This window comes from Vombatus ursinus, unplaced genomic scaffold, assembly GCF_900497805.2.
Source record: "Vombatus ursinus unplaced genomic scaffold, bare-nosed wombat genome assembly UNPS02014816.1, whole genome shotgun sequence".
Classification (NCBI taxonomy): Eukaryota; Metazoa; Chordata; class Mammalia; order Diprotodontia; family Vombatidae; genus Vombatus; species Vombatus ursinus.
In genome coordinates, this window is record NW_020954594.1 from 24591931 (window position 1) to 24608988 (window position 17058).

General features: G+C 36.6%; 1 protein-coding gene across 6 annotated transcripts in view; it reads left to right on the forward strand.

Annotated features, from left to right (window-relative positions):
* Positions 1 to 17058, forward strand: part of ZRANB3 (zinc finger RANBP2-type containing 3) — a 190357-nt gene that overhangs the window by 117035 nt on the left and 56264 nt on the right. For all 6 annotated transcript variants that reach the window (XM_027835736.1, XM_027835733.1, XM_027835737.1 and 3 more), the window contains exons 9-12: positions 6705 to 6824; positions 8236 to 8355; positions 12765 to 12944; positions 15436 to 15588. In XM_027835736.1, the coding sequence (XP_027691537.1) occupies positions 6705 to 6824; positions 8236 to 8355; positions 12765 to 12944; positions 15436 to 15588 (573 nt within the window). The remainder of the gene's footprint in view (positions 1 to 6704; positions 6825 to 8235; positions 8356 to 12764; positions 12945 to 15435; positions 15589 to 17058) is intronic.

The following is a 17058-nucleotide window of genomic DNA, read 5'->3' on the forward strand; positions in this document are numbered from 1 at the left end:
TTAGCAGTAACCAAATTATGAAAAGTTGCTTGACATAACTGATACAGAAAGTTCACCAATTTGAAACTTGAAACAAACCCGTTACCAATCAGGTGACTTCAGTTTTGTTAAATGCACTTCCAAATTACTTTACACAGAGAATCAACATCTTATCATTAACAATTAAAACTACAAATTTAAAAGAGCATGCTTACCCAAGTTTGGAGGCTAGCTTCATGACCTTGAGCAGGATGTGCTGAACCTGGGTGATACTTCCAGGCAAAGGTTGCCCTAGGGCCTAAGGCCATTGCCAGTGGGGCGCATGCAGTAGGTGCTGCCCCTCCCCCCCCTTCCTTTTCCCCAGGTCGGGGAGGGTGAAATCAAAAGTACTCAAGCGAAGGGAGTGGAAGAAAAGAGTGACCAGGGTTGTAAGGAGGAGTTCTAAACTCCTTAATGATCAATCACAGAACCTCCAGAATCTGCCAAGATATTTTTAGCTGTTCTAACTTTCCCTGTAACCTCCATGAAGGAGGATTCAGAGGCATAGAGGGAAGGGAGTAAGTAAGCCTCAGGGAACCAAAAAGCAACTGCAGTTTTCCCCAATTCCCTAGCGCCCAGGGAATTCACAGATACACAGATAGGGCGTCCATCCTTGTCCTCTATGCTGCAGAAGGTGTACCCAGGTCCATGGCCTTGAACCGACCCAGTAGACTGAGAGCCTGAGAGTGTCAGGCCGAGTGCAAGACAGCCTCATAACTTGGTAAGCCTCATAAGCCTTGGTGCTTAGAGAGCGACCCCAACTGCAGAGCAAGAAAGGAGGGGAGGGAGGAGGCTTACATACCTTCCAGTCTTGGCTGGAGAAGAACTTGGGGTTAGGCAGTTTCCCCATTCAGGCCACCAAAATAATGTGGTTTAGGGGTTCAGGGGTGCTGGGACCCCAAAATCACAACACATGGGTCCTGCCTGAAAGAATTCGACCCAAGCCTTCTTTCAGCCAGGGACAAGGTTTATTAGAACATCCATCATATTGGGCAGACTCTTAAGGAGTCTGAACATGGATAAGCAGTGGCTAGATTATAAGAATCTGACCAGTAGCTAGATTTTAAGACTCTGAGCAGTGGCTAGATTTTAGGAATCTGAGCCTTTACTTTTTTTTAATATTATTATTCTTCATGTGTTTTACAGGATCTCTTGTTCTCAACTATGTTGTTTCTCTGAAACCAAAAACTATTCTAAAACTCCTTTCCTAAAATGTAAAATGTGGTTCCCAGAACTGAACCCAGAACTCCAGTTCTAGTCTAACTTCATTTACATATTACTGTATATTTATGTTGAGGTTATTAGTTTTAGAAAATAAGTTTCCAAAAAATTGGAACAAGTTTTTCTTGTGAAGCCTAACAACAAGAGATCATTTAATACATTTAGCTTGATGATAATAATAGCATCATCACAGGAACCTTAAAATCTCACGGTAGATCTTTTAGAAAATTCTCCATGTTACTTCCTTTGTTTTTTCAGCTTTTAAATATTCTTTTGATTAAGGTATAACTAGAGATAATATAAAAATAATATTCAGATATTAAAACTTTGTCATGCTATAAAGCAAAATAACATTTCTCTTATTTAGTTGTGGTCTTAGGTAAACCTTAGGTAAACAATTATTGCCTACAATTTGCTGATATGAACAGTGTATTATAACAGGCTGAAAACTTCCTACTTGGAAAAAATCGGCCTGAATGGCTCATTATGTTTAAGTTATTGATTTTTTGTTTCTTTTTTCTTTTAATTATAAATATTTTATCCTTTAGCAAATATTGCAAGCTCAAGTATGATAGTTTTATGTGTTTTTCTGACCCTATATTTCTCAAATTATCACTCTGAAACTTTTTCTTTATTCTCTAGTTTAACATAAGGTAGTGGAAAGGAGCAGTAAAATGGAAGCCAGAAGACCTGGCTCTTGCTTCCAGTTTTGCCTCTAACTCATTATTTGATGTTAGCCAAGTGACATATCCTTCTGCAGGTCAGTGACAGAGTTGAGCTGAATAAAAGAGTCTTATTTCACTCTTAGGACCTTGGTGGGTCTGGCTTCCTAAATTGTTACTCTAAACCCATTTTTCCCATAGAAACATTTTATTATATGATGGTTATGTTGTATAAAACTCATTGTACTATATTAGTTATACATGATGGATTAAATAGGTGTTTTGTCTTGGTCTTGGTCATATTTCTTTGGAAAAATTCTTTTTGACCCTCAAACAATCAATGTTTATGCAAATTTTTGGAACACAGTTTGTTCATAAATTGGAGATTGTCTCTGTTCCCAATCTCTTCATCAGTCTGCTGAATCAAATTATGATTTCTAATAGAACATAAGCTGCGTGGAGATAGAGACCGTATCTTAATCTTTGTTTTTCAGACAACACTAAGCAAAGTTTCAGGCATATATAGTAAGCACTAAATAAATAATTTTGAATAAATGAATTCATGTTAATAAATTTTAAAATAACTTTAAGCCTAATAATGCCATCATATCTTAATAGCTACATCTCATTCAATGTCCTGTTTTTAGTTCACTTTGGAAATTATTAATAATGGAAATTGGGAAAGCTAATTGTAAAAGAATGTTTCTTTAAGTATGTGGTGAACACATTCAAGTATAAAGATATAATTCCTAAAAAATGTACTGTTTTTTGAGGTATCTATTTTGAAGAGATGCTACTTTGCCTAAGAGGGAGTGTTTTGCAGAAATAAGTGCTTGTCTTGTAGTCAGGTGACATAGAATTGGTTTGAATTATGTCTTTACCTTTTCTACACTGCGATCATGTGCAAAGTCACTTATCTTCTCTCAGGGTCACTTTCCTCACCTGAAAAATGGAGATAATACTGACCTCTTGGAATTGTAAAAATCAAATGAGTTGATGATGTATGTTACGGGCTTTGCAAATTTTAGCGTGCTATGTTTATTAATAGCAACTGTTTTTGTTAATGGGTATTAAGTAACCAAAACAAAAATTCCATTATTTTAATAATTAAATTGCTAGTGAAATAATATCTTCATTATTTATTCCATTTAATGAAAGAAGAATGATGTTCTCTGTAATATTGCACTAAATGAATATGAAAAATCTTTTTCTTGCCTTATATTCTGAATCACTTAATAAGCCTTTCATATATATGGCTAATTTAACAATGATAATAAATTGTCATTATAGAATCATAGACCCATAAAGAGCCTCTGGGATCATCTGTTTTCTTTGCTTTCCTCTAGCCAGCATTGTCTATTAAAGTCTAAATAAATGGCTTTCCAATCTATTTTTCTAGTTCTCCAAGGGGATTTCTCTATCTCATTATCTTTTTTTCTCTCTCTTCCATATTACGTCACAATACTTTTTAGGCAGAGGGAAGCCCAGCAGTAGTATTGGTCTTGCTAACATTATTACAGTATTAGATATTAACTGTTCTAGACTCAGGCAATTATGATAGAGCTATAACAGCTCTCATTTCTGAAAATGTATGCCTGTGTCTCACAAGATTGCTGAACATTTCAAAAATGATACTTTCTCAAAAAAGTGATACAGTTCAAATTTAATAATTTATTGTAAATTTGTGGGTTTTTTCCAGTATTGAAATTTTGTGAACAAGTCATTGCACACACATATTCTTTCCAATGCATGTTGGACTTCCTGACAATGTGCAACATGCTCACCTGTTAACACTTGCTTATTAAGACCTATCAGTGGACTTGACCACTGATCGGTTATAACTTGCATTTTGTGTGTTTATTTGGAAAATAATGTAATCATTACAACTTTAACTCTGTTACACAACAGATGAAACCTGTACAGTTTTTCAGAATTTTCTCATCTTCTTTCCTTATGCTTCCACTACCCCCTTATTTTTATTCAACGCCCCTCAGTTGCACCTGAGTCTACTACTACCCCCCTAGATTGTTCCAGTGCTCCCCAGGGGGTGATACACTTTGGGAACCTCTGGTTAGTCCATAATGAGACAAGATTCAGGAGAGCTAGTTTTGAAGATGAATTCTGCCACTAACTCTGTGAACTAGGGCAAGTTATCTAAGTTGAGGAAGACCTTACTTTCCTCATCTGTAAAATGAGTGGGTTAGACTAGATCTAAGGATCTTTCCATTTCTAACAGTCTTTGAATACATTAATTTAGATTCAGTTGCAGGTTCTAATGCGTAACATGAAAGTGATGTTTTTGGAACATTTTTCCAGGAGTATTAGAAGACAAGGCTAGAATGTAAATTATGACCAAGTTAGGCTTTTAATTCCACCCTAATGAGCATTTGGATGGCAATATGGAGCCAGTGATAGTTTTTTAATACTTGAGCATATTATCAGAACTTCATTTTAGGAAAATTAACCTGACCTTAGTATTTTAGATGGATGGAAGTTTGGAAAATCATTTAAGAGTGCATGGCCATAGTCATGGTGAAATTAATAAAGTCATGATCTGAGATCGTGGTAAGGATGGAAAGGTGGGCACAAGAATGTCACTGTGGTAGAATTGACGGGGCTAGACCACTAATTAAATATGGATATAGAGAATAGAGACAAATAGAACTAAACTCTTCAGACTAAGTAACTGAAAGATGATTTTATGTGAACAAAAATAGGGAATTTAGGAGAAGTATTTTAGGGAGGGAGAATAACAAATTAAGTTTGGGACCTGTTGAGTTTGAATGGTCAGCAATGAGTACAGATGAATACAGATGAATTCTTTCTTCATTATAAACTGTTCCTCCTAGTTCTTTTGATCTTTCCCTCTAGTATATCTCTAGCATACTCATAAAGCAATACACAATTGCATGTGGTGAGATGAAATGGCATACATTTATATACCTTATAATTTTCAGGTAAAATGTCATCATTGTGGATAAATGTTTTTATATATAGATCTTTATATGCAAACAGATTATATAAATATACATATACATAGGTGTATTTAATACTTGTCATATGCTGTATTTGTATTACAGTACAAGACAGGACACATTTATTAACATTCTTCTTTTTTTTTTTTTTAAATTTGAGTTCCAGATTCTCTCCTTTCCTCTCATCCTTCCCCTAGTCATTGCGAAGGCAAGCAATATGATACCCATTATACATGTGAAGTCATGCTAAACATATTTCCATGTTAACCATGTTGCAAAAGAAAGAAAGATAAGAAAGAAATAAGCTTCTATCTTCACTCAGAGTTCATCAGTTCTCTTTGGGGAGTTGGGTAGCATTTTTCATCATGAGTCCTTCGAAATTGTCTTGAATCACTGTATTGATCAGAGTAGTTAAGTCTTTCACAATTTATCATTATTACAATATTGCTGTCACTATGTAGAATTTTCTACTGGTTGTGCTTACTTCACTTTGCATCAGTTCATATAAGACTTTCTAGATTTGCCACTGAACCAGCATTAACAAATGTGATCATCACCAGAATCTGCCTTACCATGTAATGTGCATTTTTAAAGTAAATTCCTGCATAAATGATTTTTAAAATGTGATAGTACAATGAATAATTCAGTAAAAGTAAAGAAAAAAAGGGTTAATGTTTATTCAGATGTACATACTTTGAAATATGCATATATATATACAATTTGAAACTTATGACAAGTTTGTGTTCTGAAGGCTAGTTTGTAAATTGTCCACTAAAGGCAGCATTATAAATTATGTTACCAAACTAACCTCTAAATTTAACCCACTTAACTCAACTATATGTAGCTCAACTATAGTTCTGTAGTATTTGTTGTGGTCCCGACCTTCTTGAGCCCTTCTGATTTAATGGAGGAGCAACAAGTATAGGGATTCTGGGGCTAGTAGTTTTGGTGATGCAAGATAAGAGGACAGTACTATTAGGGAAGAGCTAGGATACTATTGAGGTAACTGGGGTAACAGAGGCCCCTTCATAAATTAAAAGGGTCCTTAAGTAGGTAAAGGAAATATGCTTAAAGGTTAAAATTTTTTAAATTTGACATATATTTTATAAATACCTATCAAAATAAATTTATTTAGGCAAATATAAGAATCCAAAGCTACAAGTTACAGATGCCAATCTATGTGCCAGCCTATGTGAGCAGAAGAGGAATTCCTTATATAAATTAAATCCCAGGTTTTGACCTACAAAAAAATTAAGTAAATCTTAATTTATTGACTTTTAAGTCATTCTGTTTGCAATGACAACATAGCTAGAATTTTAAAAATTAAAATTTTTGTTTTGTGAGGGTTTAATCATGCTTCTCTGAGGCATTATGTGTCTAGATTACAGATTTCTGCTGTTAAGAATATTTGGAAATACAAGATAGAGCTTGTGGAACAAGCACATTGCTTTTGAGTTTTACTGTGTGGAAATTGTGATTATTGGGTTTCTTCACTTAATCTCACAATAATTTTCTCTCTGAATTTTCTTATAGTTAAAAACATGTAATTTCCCTAATGTTGTTTACACAGTGGGCATGTTTCTCTGAAGAATTGTACCAATATGGCCCTAAAAGCATTGATTTATATTACATGTGCAAATATTACACATTTCTCAGTGCCACTTAAAGGCTAACAAGACCATTTAACATTTATAAAGCTCATATAAATTAATTCTTAGAATATCCCTGACCTCTCTAGAGATTTTTCATTTGTGTATGAGAAAACATGGCTAGATTTTCTTTGTAATAATTTTTATGCGATTAATTATATGTTGTCTTTTATATTTAGGCAGGTGCAGCAAAGGACTATATTAAAATGATGCTTCAGAATGATTCGCTTAAATTTTTAGTTTTTGCTCATCATTTAAGCATGCTCCAAGCTTGTACAGAAGCAGTTATAGAAAGCAAGGTATGTTTAGTTTTCATGTAAACTGTTTTTACATTCTTCGGATGCAGATTGTTTATTAATAACAGTTCATTTAAGTTTATCTTATGGAGAAAATTATGCTAATTGGAAATTAAATTCTTCAAATTGGAAGGACTTTAATTATAGGCCCAGTAACAAAATAAATGTATGTGATTCAAGGACCATTCTAAATTCAGAGACTTATCACCAGGCTAGTCATGTTATGGTGAATTGTTTAATTACAGCCACTCGTCTTACTGCCTACCAAGTTGTAGAGACGTTTTGATACACTTTGTAGAAAGGATTAGCCACACCAATGGACTTGTTCCTGGAATTATAAAGTAGTAGGGACCATAGCTAAGGTATAACCCAATATAATGGCAGATTGAGTATAGAGGAAGGGATGAAAGATAGATAGATAGATAGATAGATAGATAGAGTGAATGAAATATATTAAGTGCTTACTGCATGTCAGGTAGACAAGCATTGGGAATAAAAATACAAGCAAAAATAAAGACAATTTCTGCCCTCAAGAAGCTAACATTTTAACGAGAGAAGACAACACATAAAAGGGAGCTGAGAAGGGGCATGGGAGGAAGGTACCTGCACAGGGGCAATGTGGAGAAGTCCAGAAATTCAGAAGTAGACCTGACAGAGGCATGAGCATATCTGTCTTGGACACTTCTCCGATATTTCCAGCAAGGACCTCATGAATCAGAGGAAGTGGCAGAGGCGTCTTCCAAAGTGAGAAAGTTTCTATGGTGAATATGAAGAGGACCAGAGAGTTAGGAGTGGACTTCAGAGACAAATGAATGTGGCTGGTTTAGGCACTTCCTTCCATGGTAGTTCCAAGGAGGAGCTCATCAATCACAGGAAGGTGTGGAGCCTTCTTCAGTGATGAGAAGCTGTTGAGGTAGAGCTGGAGAAGTTCAGAGAGCCAGAGCTGAGAGAGAAATGAGAAATGTACATGTGAAACCCAGCAGAATTTGGCAACTATCCAATGTGGGAGTTGTGAAAGAGACGAGAGTCCAAAATAGACTTGGACTAAGTGGTTGGATTTGGGGGCTAATGAAGAAGGAGTCAAAAAAGACGCCAGTATTATGAATCCGAGTATCACTGGGAAGATATTAGCACTGTTGTCAGAAACAGGGAGATTTTGAAGATGGGCAGGTTCAAGTGGAAGTATCATTTTGACAAGTTGACTTGAATTATAGAACGGACATGTAAGTGGAGATGTTCAGTAGGCAGTTAACTGAATGTATACATTGGGGAGTCCTGTAGAAATCATATGTGAATATATGTCAGCTATGAACTATGTTAAGTTTATAAAGTATTAGAAAAATGTTTGTCTCATTATGTGAAGTAGTTCCACAAGAACTTCCCCTGACTTTGCCATTTGCCTTGTAAACTTTAGGTTCGTTACATTAGAATAGATGGAAGTGTTCCTTCTTCAGAAAGGATATATCTGGTCAATCAGTTTCAGAAGGATCCTGATACTCGAGTGGCTATCCTAAGCATTCAGGCTGCTGGACAGGTAAGACAAAGGTAATAGAACTTAATTTGCCAGTGGAGAATGACTTACTACAACTCTTTAGTTGCAAGCAATAACAACATCAAATCCCTGAAAGAAGATTGGACTTAAAGTCGGAGGAGACCTGTATTTGAATTCTGCCTCCATCACCTATTAACCATGTGTTTTTAGCAAGTCACTTAACCATTTTCACCTTTATTTCTCTCTTTTGTAAAATAGAAATGATATCCTGTGTATAGGAGGTTTTGTGAAGATAAGTAAGTGTGATGGATATCTGAGCAATTTGAAAATCTTAAAGACTAAATTTCAGCAGCTATTGTTAGTATTCATGTTATTTAAAAAAAAAAAAGGTCAACAACACCATAAAAACAAGGTTAGTGTGAACAACTGGGGGAAAGTCACTATTTATCTCTTTTGGATTGGGGTTAACAATTGGTAAGTAATAGAAATTTACAAATATGTAGAATCATTCATACACATGCGTAACATTGGCTCATGTTTTTAAGGTAGATAAAATATAATACTTCTGTACTTGGAAGTACAATTATGAAATGGTTATGCCCCCCAATTAAGAAGCAAAACTCTCTAATAGTAGGTAAAGGTTGGCTTCATAGCCTCATAGCCCTGTATTAGTGTTGCAAGTGAAATTCAACAAATATAGACCAAGGCAAGTTTTCTTCAAGCAAGATAGTATTTTATTCACAGGGCACAAATCCTGAGAGTACAAGGGTCAGTGGCTGCCTCAGTTTCCAGCCAAACACCTTGAACGAAAGGACAGTTTCCTTGTATAGGTTTTGGGGAGTACAGAACAAAGAACAGAACAGAACAGGGTAGGTGATAGGTGACATCATGGGGTTGAGGGCAATGTAATTGGTTACATAGCTGAAGTGTGGGGAACAATGTGATTGGTTAGAAGTTGGGAATGGGGGCTAGCAACAATTCCCCTCCTTCTCTCCTTCCTATGACTAAAAAGTTTTGATTTTTTTTTTTTTAGTCCATCTACAAGATAGTTGCCCAAACTTGTTTGGATAGCAAACCAGACATCCTTGAAGAAAAGATATTAGGCCCTACTTCCATTTATGGCAAGCTGCATCCCCCTGGGTCAGCAAAATTCCTTTGGGGGAGAATAAAACAGTGATTGGCAAGAGAACTGGATTTCTGAACTTAACTCACTACAGGCCAGTTTAATTCTGAACTAAGTTCAGAGACGGGGAACCATGACTTAAGCTGTTACAGGACAAAATCAATTAATTATAAATAAGATCAATAAAAAATGATACAAAATCAATATATTTTCACTAGGAAAGATCCCTCTTTCCTTTGTGGCTTCCATTGAGTCCTCATGCTGTAAAAAAGAAACACCGAGTAACATAAGAACAGGGTTGACCACAGATACTTATGAAAAATAATATTAAATCTGGCTAATGTGTTCTTTTTTTCTTTACTTTTTTAAATTCAATTTTAAAGATCTGCCATCTTTCCCTCCCACATAAAGTCTTATTCTTCACTCTGAGCCTTTCACCTCTCTATCAAGAGGTGGGTAGCCTGTTTCATCATTAGTCTTCAGGGATTATGGATGGTGATTATGCTGATCAGAATTCTTAAGTCTTTCAAAGTTGTTTGCCTTTTCAGTATTGTTGTCCTTTTGTAAATTTACTGTTTTTCTCTTAGTTCTGTTCACTTCACTCTGCATCAATTCATATAAGTCTCCCTGGGTTTCTCTGAAACTATCCTCTTCATCATTTCTTATAGTACAATAGGTAGCATTTATATGTCATGATTTTCTTAGCCATTCCCCAGTTAATAGGCACCTTTTCAGATTCCAATTCTTGGTGACCTTTAAATACTTTTGTACATACTGAGTTAAAAGTTTATTTTGCTTAGGACTAATCTCCTCTTAATCTACCATCCCTTTAATTCCCCCTTCTCCATTATATACTTTCTTTTTCATTTCCCTGTTGAGTGAAATGTATTTCTTTACCCATCTGTGTGTCTCTATGTGAATTCTTCCCTCCTTTGACCAGTTCAGGTTCGAACAAGGTTCAGTCCAGCCACTGCCCCCCACCTCTTCCTCCTTGTTTGTTTAGACTTCTACTTGCGTACTCCGGTTATGTGAGATTGTTTTCCATAACTTTGTTTTTCTTCTCCCACCTAGTATGTTATTCTTCCACTCTCTTTTTCTTTTAAAACAACCAAGATTAACAGAACTACTTGGAGAATAGTACTGATCTTATGATATGTTGATCATCTGTCTTTGTATCTGTACTAGTTGATGGTATGGGCTGATCATAATCCTCATCGTAACTACTGTCTTGTCCACCTAAATCTGACTTTCTAAAGGGCCCAGGCTGGCTAATAGCTTTACTATAATTCCTTCTACACCTCATCCCGCCGCAGGGGGTAGCAGAAAGATTAGGTTCACAGCTTAGTTCAGTTCCTGTATAGCCAAAACTATAGTCCAAAGCTCCCATGGGCTTGCCTGTTGGGACCTTGGCTTCTCTACTAGGCTGGTTGTAACATCTGACCTGGCATCCCCAGATTCCAGGCTTCCCAGGGCTCAACCTCCAGGATTTAGGAACTGTATGCTCTGTACCTAGAACTGAAAAGGATAAACAAAACAGCCCAACCTTCAAGCTCATTTCTCAAGCTCATCTTGTCTAGTAGGAGGGGAAGGAAGCCCTTCCTCCTGTGTTACTGCTTGTCACCCCCATCGTGCCTGAATAAGACCATCACCCCTGGATGCCACTTGTAAGAAAACTAACTGTGCCTCAGTTGGGTAGATTTAAAGTCATGTAGGATTCTAGCCATGCAGCAAACAGGAAAGCCACATGATAGGCTAAGGCAGAATGGCATCTCTCACATGGTTGCCTGCACCATAGGTAATCTGGGCATGAAGCAAAGCCCCATTATACTCATAAAAAGGAAATATATAGATGGGAGGCAGCATGATAGAGCAGACAGAGAGCTGCCTTCAGACATAGGAAAATTTAGGTTCAGTACTCCCTTCTGATCCCTACTGGGCACATTTATGAACCTGGGCACATTTAACTTCTCAGTGCTTTAAGCAACTCTCTAAGATTATACATTGCAGAGAAGCTGTCAGTCTTCATTAGTATAGGCAATTTTTCAGCATGAGCTCCCCACACCAGTGAAATCAAATGTCTGGAATGGATAGGTAGGTAGCTCAATAGATAAATAGATACGTATATATTGTTTTTACACACACACACACGTACACATGATTTATATATTTGTGTGTAATGCTATTGTATCTTGAAAAGAAACTTTAGCCATTTTATTAGATAATTGTGTGCAATTTACTTTTTATGTTCTACTCACTTTTCTTTTTGCCCAGAGCAAGTAATAGTTCTACATTTTGACAGGCCAAATAAATTTGCATACAATACCAAGCTGAGAGGGATCACTCCTGTGATGGATTATGGAATTATAATCTGAACAGATCTAGTTGGTCTGGAACTTTGAGCCAAATCTAACAAAATGAAATTTAATGAAGACAAATGCAGAATCCTGTATTTGGGTTAAAAAACAAAAACAAAATCCAGTTTTACATGTACAAGAGGCATGGCTAGATAAATCTGAGTTTTCATGGACTCGAAACTCAACATGTATTAGCAGTGTGATATAGCATCCAAAGAAATTAATCATGATACTAGCCTGTGTTAAGACAGGGTTTGTGCACCAGACTATGGGAATGATAGTCTTCTAGAACTCTAGCATTATCAGTCCAGAGCTATATATTGCCTCATTCAGAATACCATTATTTTAGGAAGGACATTGATGAGTTTGAAAATATCAAAAGAAAGATAACCAGGGTTGTACAGGGCTTTGATATGCCAAATAACGATTAGTTAAAGAACTTAGGGAGTAGTCTAGAGAAGAAAAAACTTGGGTATAGCAGGAGGTAGACGTGTTACTAAAACTATCTTCAAGGGATTTGAAGGACGTTTATGTGGAAGAGAGATTTGATTGGCTGGGCTTGGCCCCAGAGGACAAATTAGAAGCATTGTGTGTGGAGAGTGTAGAGAAGCTATCTTAAAGTAGAACCTCGAATGGTAATGAGTTACATCTCAGTGGAGGTATTCAAGCAGAAAGGGATTCTTAGTAAAGTACCTATAAGATTTCGTGAAATCTATGAAACCTTGTCATTGATTTTGTATATTCTGTGTGATGTTTAAAATTAATTTTGTATATTTCATATGATGCTTAAAATGAAAGTCAAAATTTTAATCTATAAACCTCTCATTCAAACAATATCATTTGGAAATTTATGCTATTTTTTTTGTGTTATTGAGCAAAGTTGATTTCCTTCCAGATGTTTTTGCCATTCCTATATGATATGCTTATATCTTAGCCATAATAGAATCACCATTTGTTTTGCTTAAATTGCTTAGGGTTTAACTTTCACTGCAGCGACTCATGTCATATTTGCTGAGTTATATTGGGATCCAGGACACATAAAACAAGCAGAAGACCGTGCTCACCGAATTGGACAATGCAGTTCTGTAAATATCCACTATCTTATTGCTAATGGAACACTGGACACTTTGATGTGGGGGATGTTGAACCGCAAGGTAAACCAGCTAAGTTACCAGCTTACTTTGTTACAAATAGTATCTTTCTTCAATATGAGGCTTTTTTTTTTTAATGGTAGCCCTCCAGAAGAGGCTCAAGCCAACCAAGATGATTTGTAACTAGGGTATGAAGTCAGAAAATGATCTCTGGAGGTATACCACGCTCTGAATTCCTGTGATGGTAATTACCATATATCACCCGTAGTAAAACCATGGCATGAAAGTTTATCTACACCTGCTCTCCACTGAAATTCTTTTAACACCACAATAGAGACTTCTAAGGGATTATGTACCTCCCTCAGTGTACTCGCCTTGGGAAGGTTCTTGTTTCTTTGGCCCTGCTTCTCATTTGGGATGAAGATCAGTATGTGCACCAGCAGCCTCATGCCTTGTTCTTGAATTGGGGGAAGGGAATCATCTCAGTTTAACTAGTCTAATGCTCCTTCCCCTAAACCAATCTAATCCAGCACACATTGGTTAATTCCTTAATATCTGAATGCTAGGAGTCAGCATAGGCTAGTAGATAATGGTTCTAGATTTGGAGTCAGGAATGCCTAGGTTTATAGTATGGCTCCTACACTTGCTTGATGACTAGGGGAACAAGCCACCAAACCTTTCTAGCTTCAGGAAATTTTAGATGGGGAAGCATGTGCATTTGTGGAGGGAGTTCCTAAACCAAGAAAGTCAAGGGTCTTTGATATTAACACATATGGTTGTCAGTCAACAAACATTTATTAAGCACTTAGTATGTGGCAGGCACTATGCCAGGCATCTAGGTAATACAATAGATAGAGCACTGGGCCTGCATTTGGAAAGACCTGAATTCAGATCTATCCTCAGACCCTCAATAGCTGGAAGATAATAATAGCACTTACCTTTTTCAGGGTTTTTGTGAGGATCAGAGAGATAATATTTGTCAAGTGCTTAGCACAATGCCTGGTACATAGTAGGCACTCTGTAAATACTTATACCTTAACTTTCCTGGGCAAAGAAAGGCAAAAATATGGTCCCTGCTCTCAAAAAGCTCACATTCTAATGAGGAGACAACATATGGATAACTATGTACAAATAAGATATATCCAGGGTAGATAGAAAATGTAAATGGATAACTAAATACATGATAATTTAAGGAAGAAAATAGTAAGAACTGTAGAGGATCTAGAATTTTTTTTTGTTTTAGTAAGGGAATGATGTAATCAAATCTGTGTTTTCAGAATAACAGTTTGGGAATTATGAGGATGGATTGAAAGGAACCAGTTAGGAAGCTCTTGAAGTGATCCACACAGGAGAATATGAAAGCTTGGACAAAGATGGAGCTTTGGAAGTGGAGAGGAGGGCACAGGTGAGGCCAATGTCAGGCAGGTGAAGCTAGCAAGATGCAGCAGCTGAGTGGTTTTGGGGGTGGAAGAAGAGAGCAGAGCCCTGAGTGACTGAAAATTTTAGCCTCGATAGAAATAGGAAAGTTTTGAAGAGGAGCAAGTTTTAGGAGAAATGTCATCAGTTCCTTATTTGACATATCCAAGAGGGTGCCACATAAGCTAAAGGAGGAGAAAATGTCCAGAAGGAGAAAGCTCAGTCAGCCTTGAGAAAAGCTGCACAGAGGTCAAGTAGAATAACTACGGAGAAGAAGGTACTGGATTTAGTAGTAGAGTTCTCTAGTAACCTGAAAGAAATTAGTTACAGCAGTTTTTCAAACATGTAAACCATACACTGGAATCCTCTTCTGATGGTCTCTCTCATCTTAGTTTAGAAATGACAGGTCTTGGGGCAGCTAGGTGGCATAGTGGATAGAGCACCGGCCCTGAAGTCAGGAGGACCTGAGTTCAAATCTGGCCTCAGACCAAACACTTGACACTTACTAGCTCTGTGACCCTGGGCAAGTCACTTAACCCCAATTGCCTAAAACAAAAAAAAAAAGAGAAAAGAAAAGAAACGACAGGTCTTCCTAGGTTGGAAAAGCATTAAGTATAAGTCTGTACATATTTATTGGCCATAGCTCAGCCTAATTAAATAGGAAGAAGCTCATTTCTAGAATGCAAGCTGCCATGTGATGGAGGGTTTTGGACGCAACTTAAGAAGGCCTACTGAGATCTAGAGGTATTCTGAACTACATTTTGGAAAAAGTGTCTACACTGATGAAGTAATAGATTGTTGAAGGTAAGGGTGCGGACACTCAAAAAGACCGAAAATGGAACATTATTTAAACCCAAACAGAATAGTATGAGAATTTTTCTGTAACTAAGAAATTAAAAAAAAAACTTTTTAAGAAATCTTGATGTTGTTCTCTGAGATCTTTTTTCTATCAAATATAGGTATCAGTGAGCAGATAATTATTTTGAAAAATATTATAGATCATGCTTTTAACATTAAAGCACAAAGAAATCTTTCAAAGTTTACAGTGTCTGATTTAAATGTAAGATAAAGTTAAGGTTTTTTCACAGATAAGATTAGATGTGAAACTGAAAAATTCACCTGTTTCTCAATCCTGCAGGCCATCGTTACTGGTAGCACACTGAATGGTAGGAAAGAGAAACTAGAGGCAGAAGAAGGTGACAAAGAAAAGTGGGATTTCCTGAAATTTGCTGAAGCGTGGACACCAAATGAAAATTTTGAAGAAATCAGAAATGAAGTTCTGTTCACCCATGTAAGGTTACCTTAACCTTTTTTTTTTCCTTAAATTCTTTCCTCCCATCTGTATTGAAATCACAGCCATTTTGCAATAGTTTTCAAAATGAGGCAGCACTTTCCATTGTCTATGTTAATGAAGAAATTCAGTCATTTTTCAGCTGGGTCCAACTCTTTGTGACCCTATTTGAGGTTTTCTTGGACAACATACTGGAGTGGGTTTTCATTTCCTTCTCCAGTTCATTTTATAGATGAGGAAACTGAGGCAAACAGGGCTAAGTGACTTGCCAAGGTCACACAGTAAGTGTCTGAGGCCAGATTTGATCTCAGGAAGAGGAATCCTGACTCCAGGCCTGGCACTTTATCCACGGCGCCACCTAGTTGCTGAAAAGGCTTCAAATATTGATAAGAAAAATATTGTTAAGAAGAAGCAAATAATACTAAAAATTCCTATTGGTATGGAAAGAGCTCACTGACTTGCCAAAAAAGACAGCTCCCAAATACCACTTATATTTACTTAGATCCTTTTTCACATACTATGTTCCATGAAATCCTGTGTTCTATTGGCAGCAGATAGAGGTTCTATGATAAAATTTTAAAGCTAGTAGCCACTTTCCCTCTAATGTATTGAAAACAAAGTTATATTTAAATAAAAGATTTCTACATGTATTAATTTTTCATTATGGAAATGGTTTTAATTTCCTTCAATTATCTCCAAAATTTCCCCAGTCCCCTTTTATTTTAGGAATATTTGGTACCCCAGCCTTCCCTCCCCACCCCACCTTAGTCAGCACTTTGACCCTAAATTATCACTCTCAGTTCTGATAATATATTGCAAGATTAGGTCACTAAAACTCTGTGGAATCTGACTCTATTTCCAGATTTTATTTAGCAAGAAAGCATACTCATTAGATGTAATTATTCTAGGCTCAGAAATGTGGTAGTCAAGGAAATGGTATAGGAAATAGCTCTGAGTCCCACATGGTCATTCCACCAAGTAAATTGTAAGGAAATCAGCATAGAAAATCAAGACATAGTAGGATGAGGCAGCAGTGCAGCTGTTAGGGCAAGAATGGAAATTGTAAGCAGGGGATCATCAGTTCCCATGTTCAGAAAATCAGTGTTTGAATCATCATCAGGGATGGTGGATTCTAATATAAAATAATCCAGAGTTAACTATAAACATTAAAGCTGTGCCTGTATAATGCCAAAAAGACTGCCAATTCAGTTTAAATAATTAAAAGAATCAAAGCATTTTGTTTGGTATTATGGAATTTAAAAAGTCCTAGTTGATTTTTCCCAGTTCTATGGGAACTCATTATTTTTTATAAATTTCTGTAGTAGCACCTTGTCAGTTCCCCTCCATGACAAACAGTATAGACCTGTCAAAATTTTTTCATGTGCTGGAATCTTATTGTCATTCTTGTGTCTTATTCTGTCACCTCTCATATCCAGTTGGGGGGAGAAGGGCGAAGAAGAAAGAAACAAG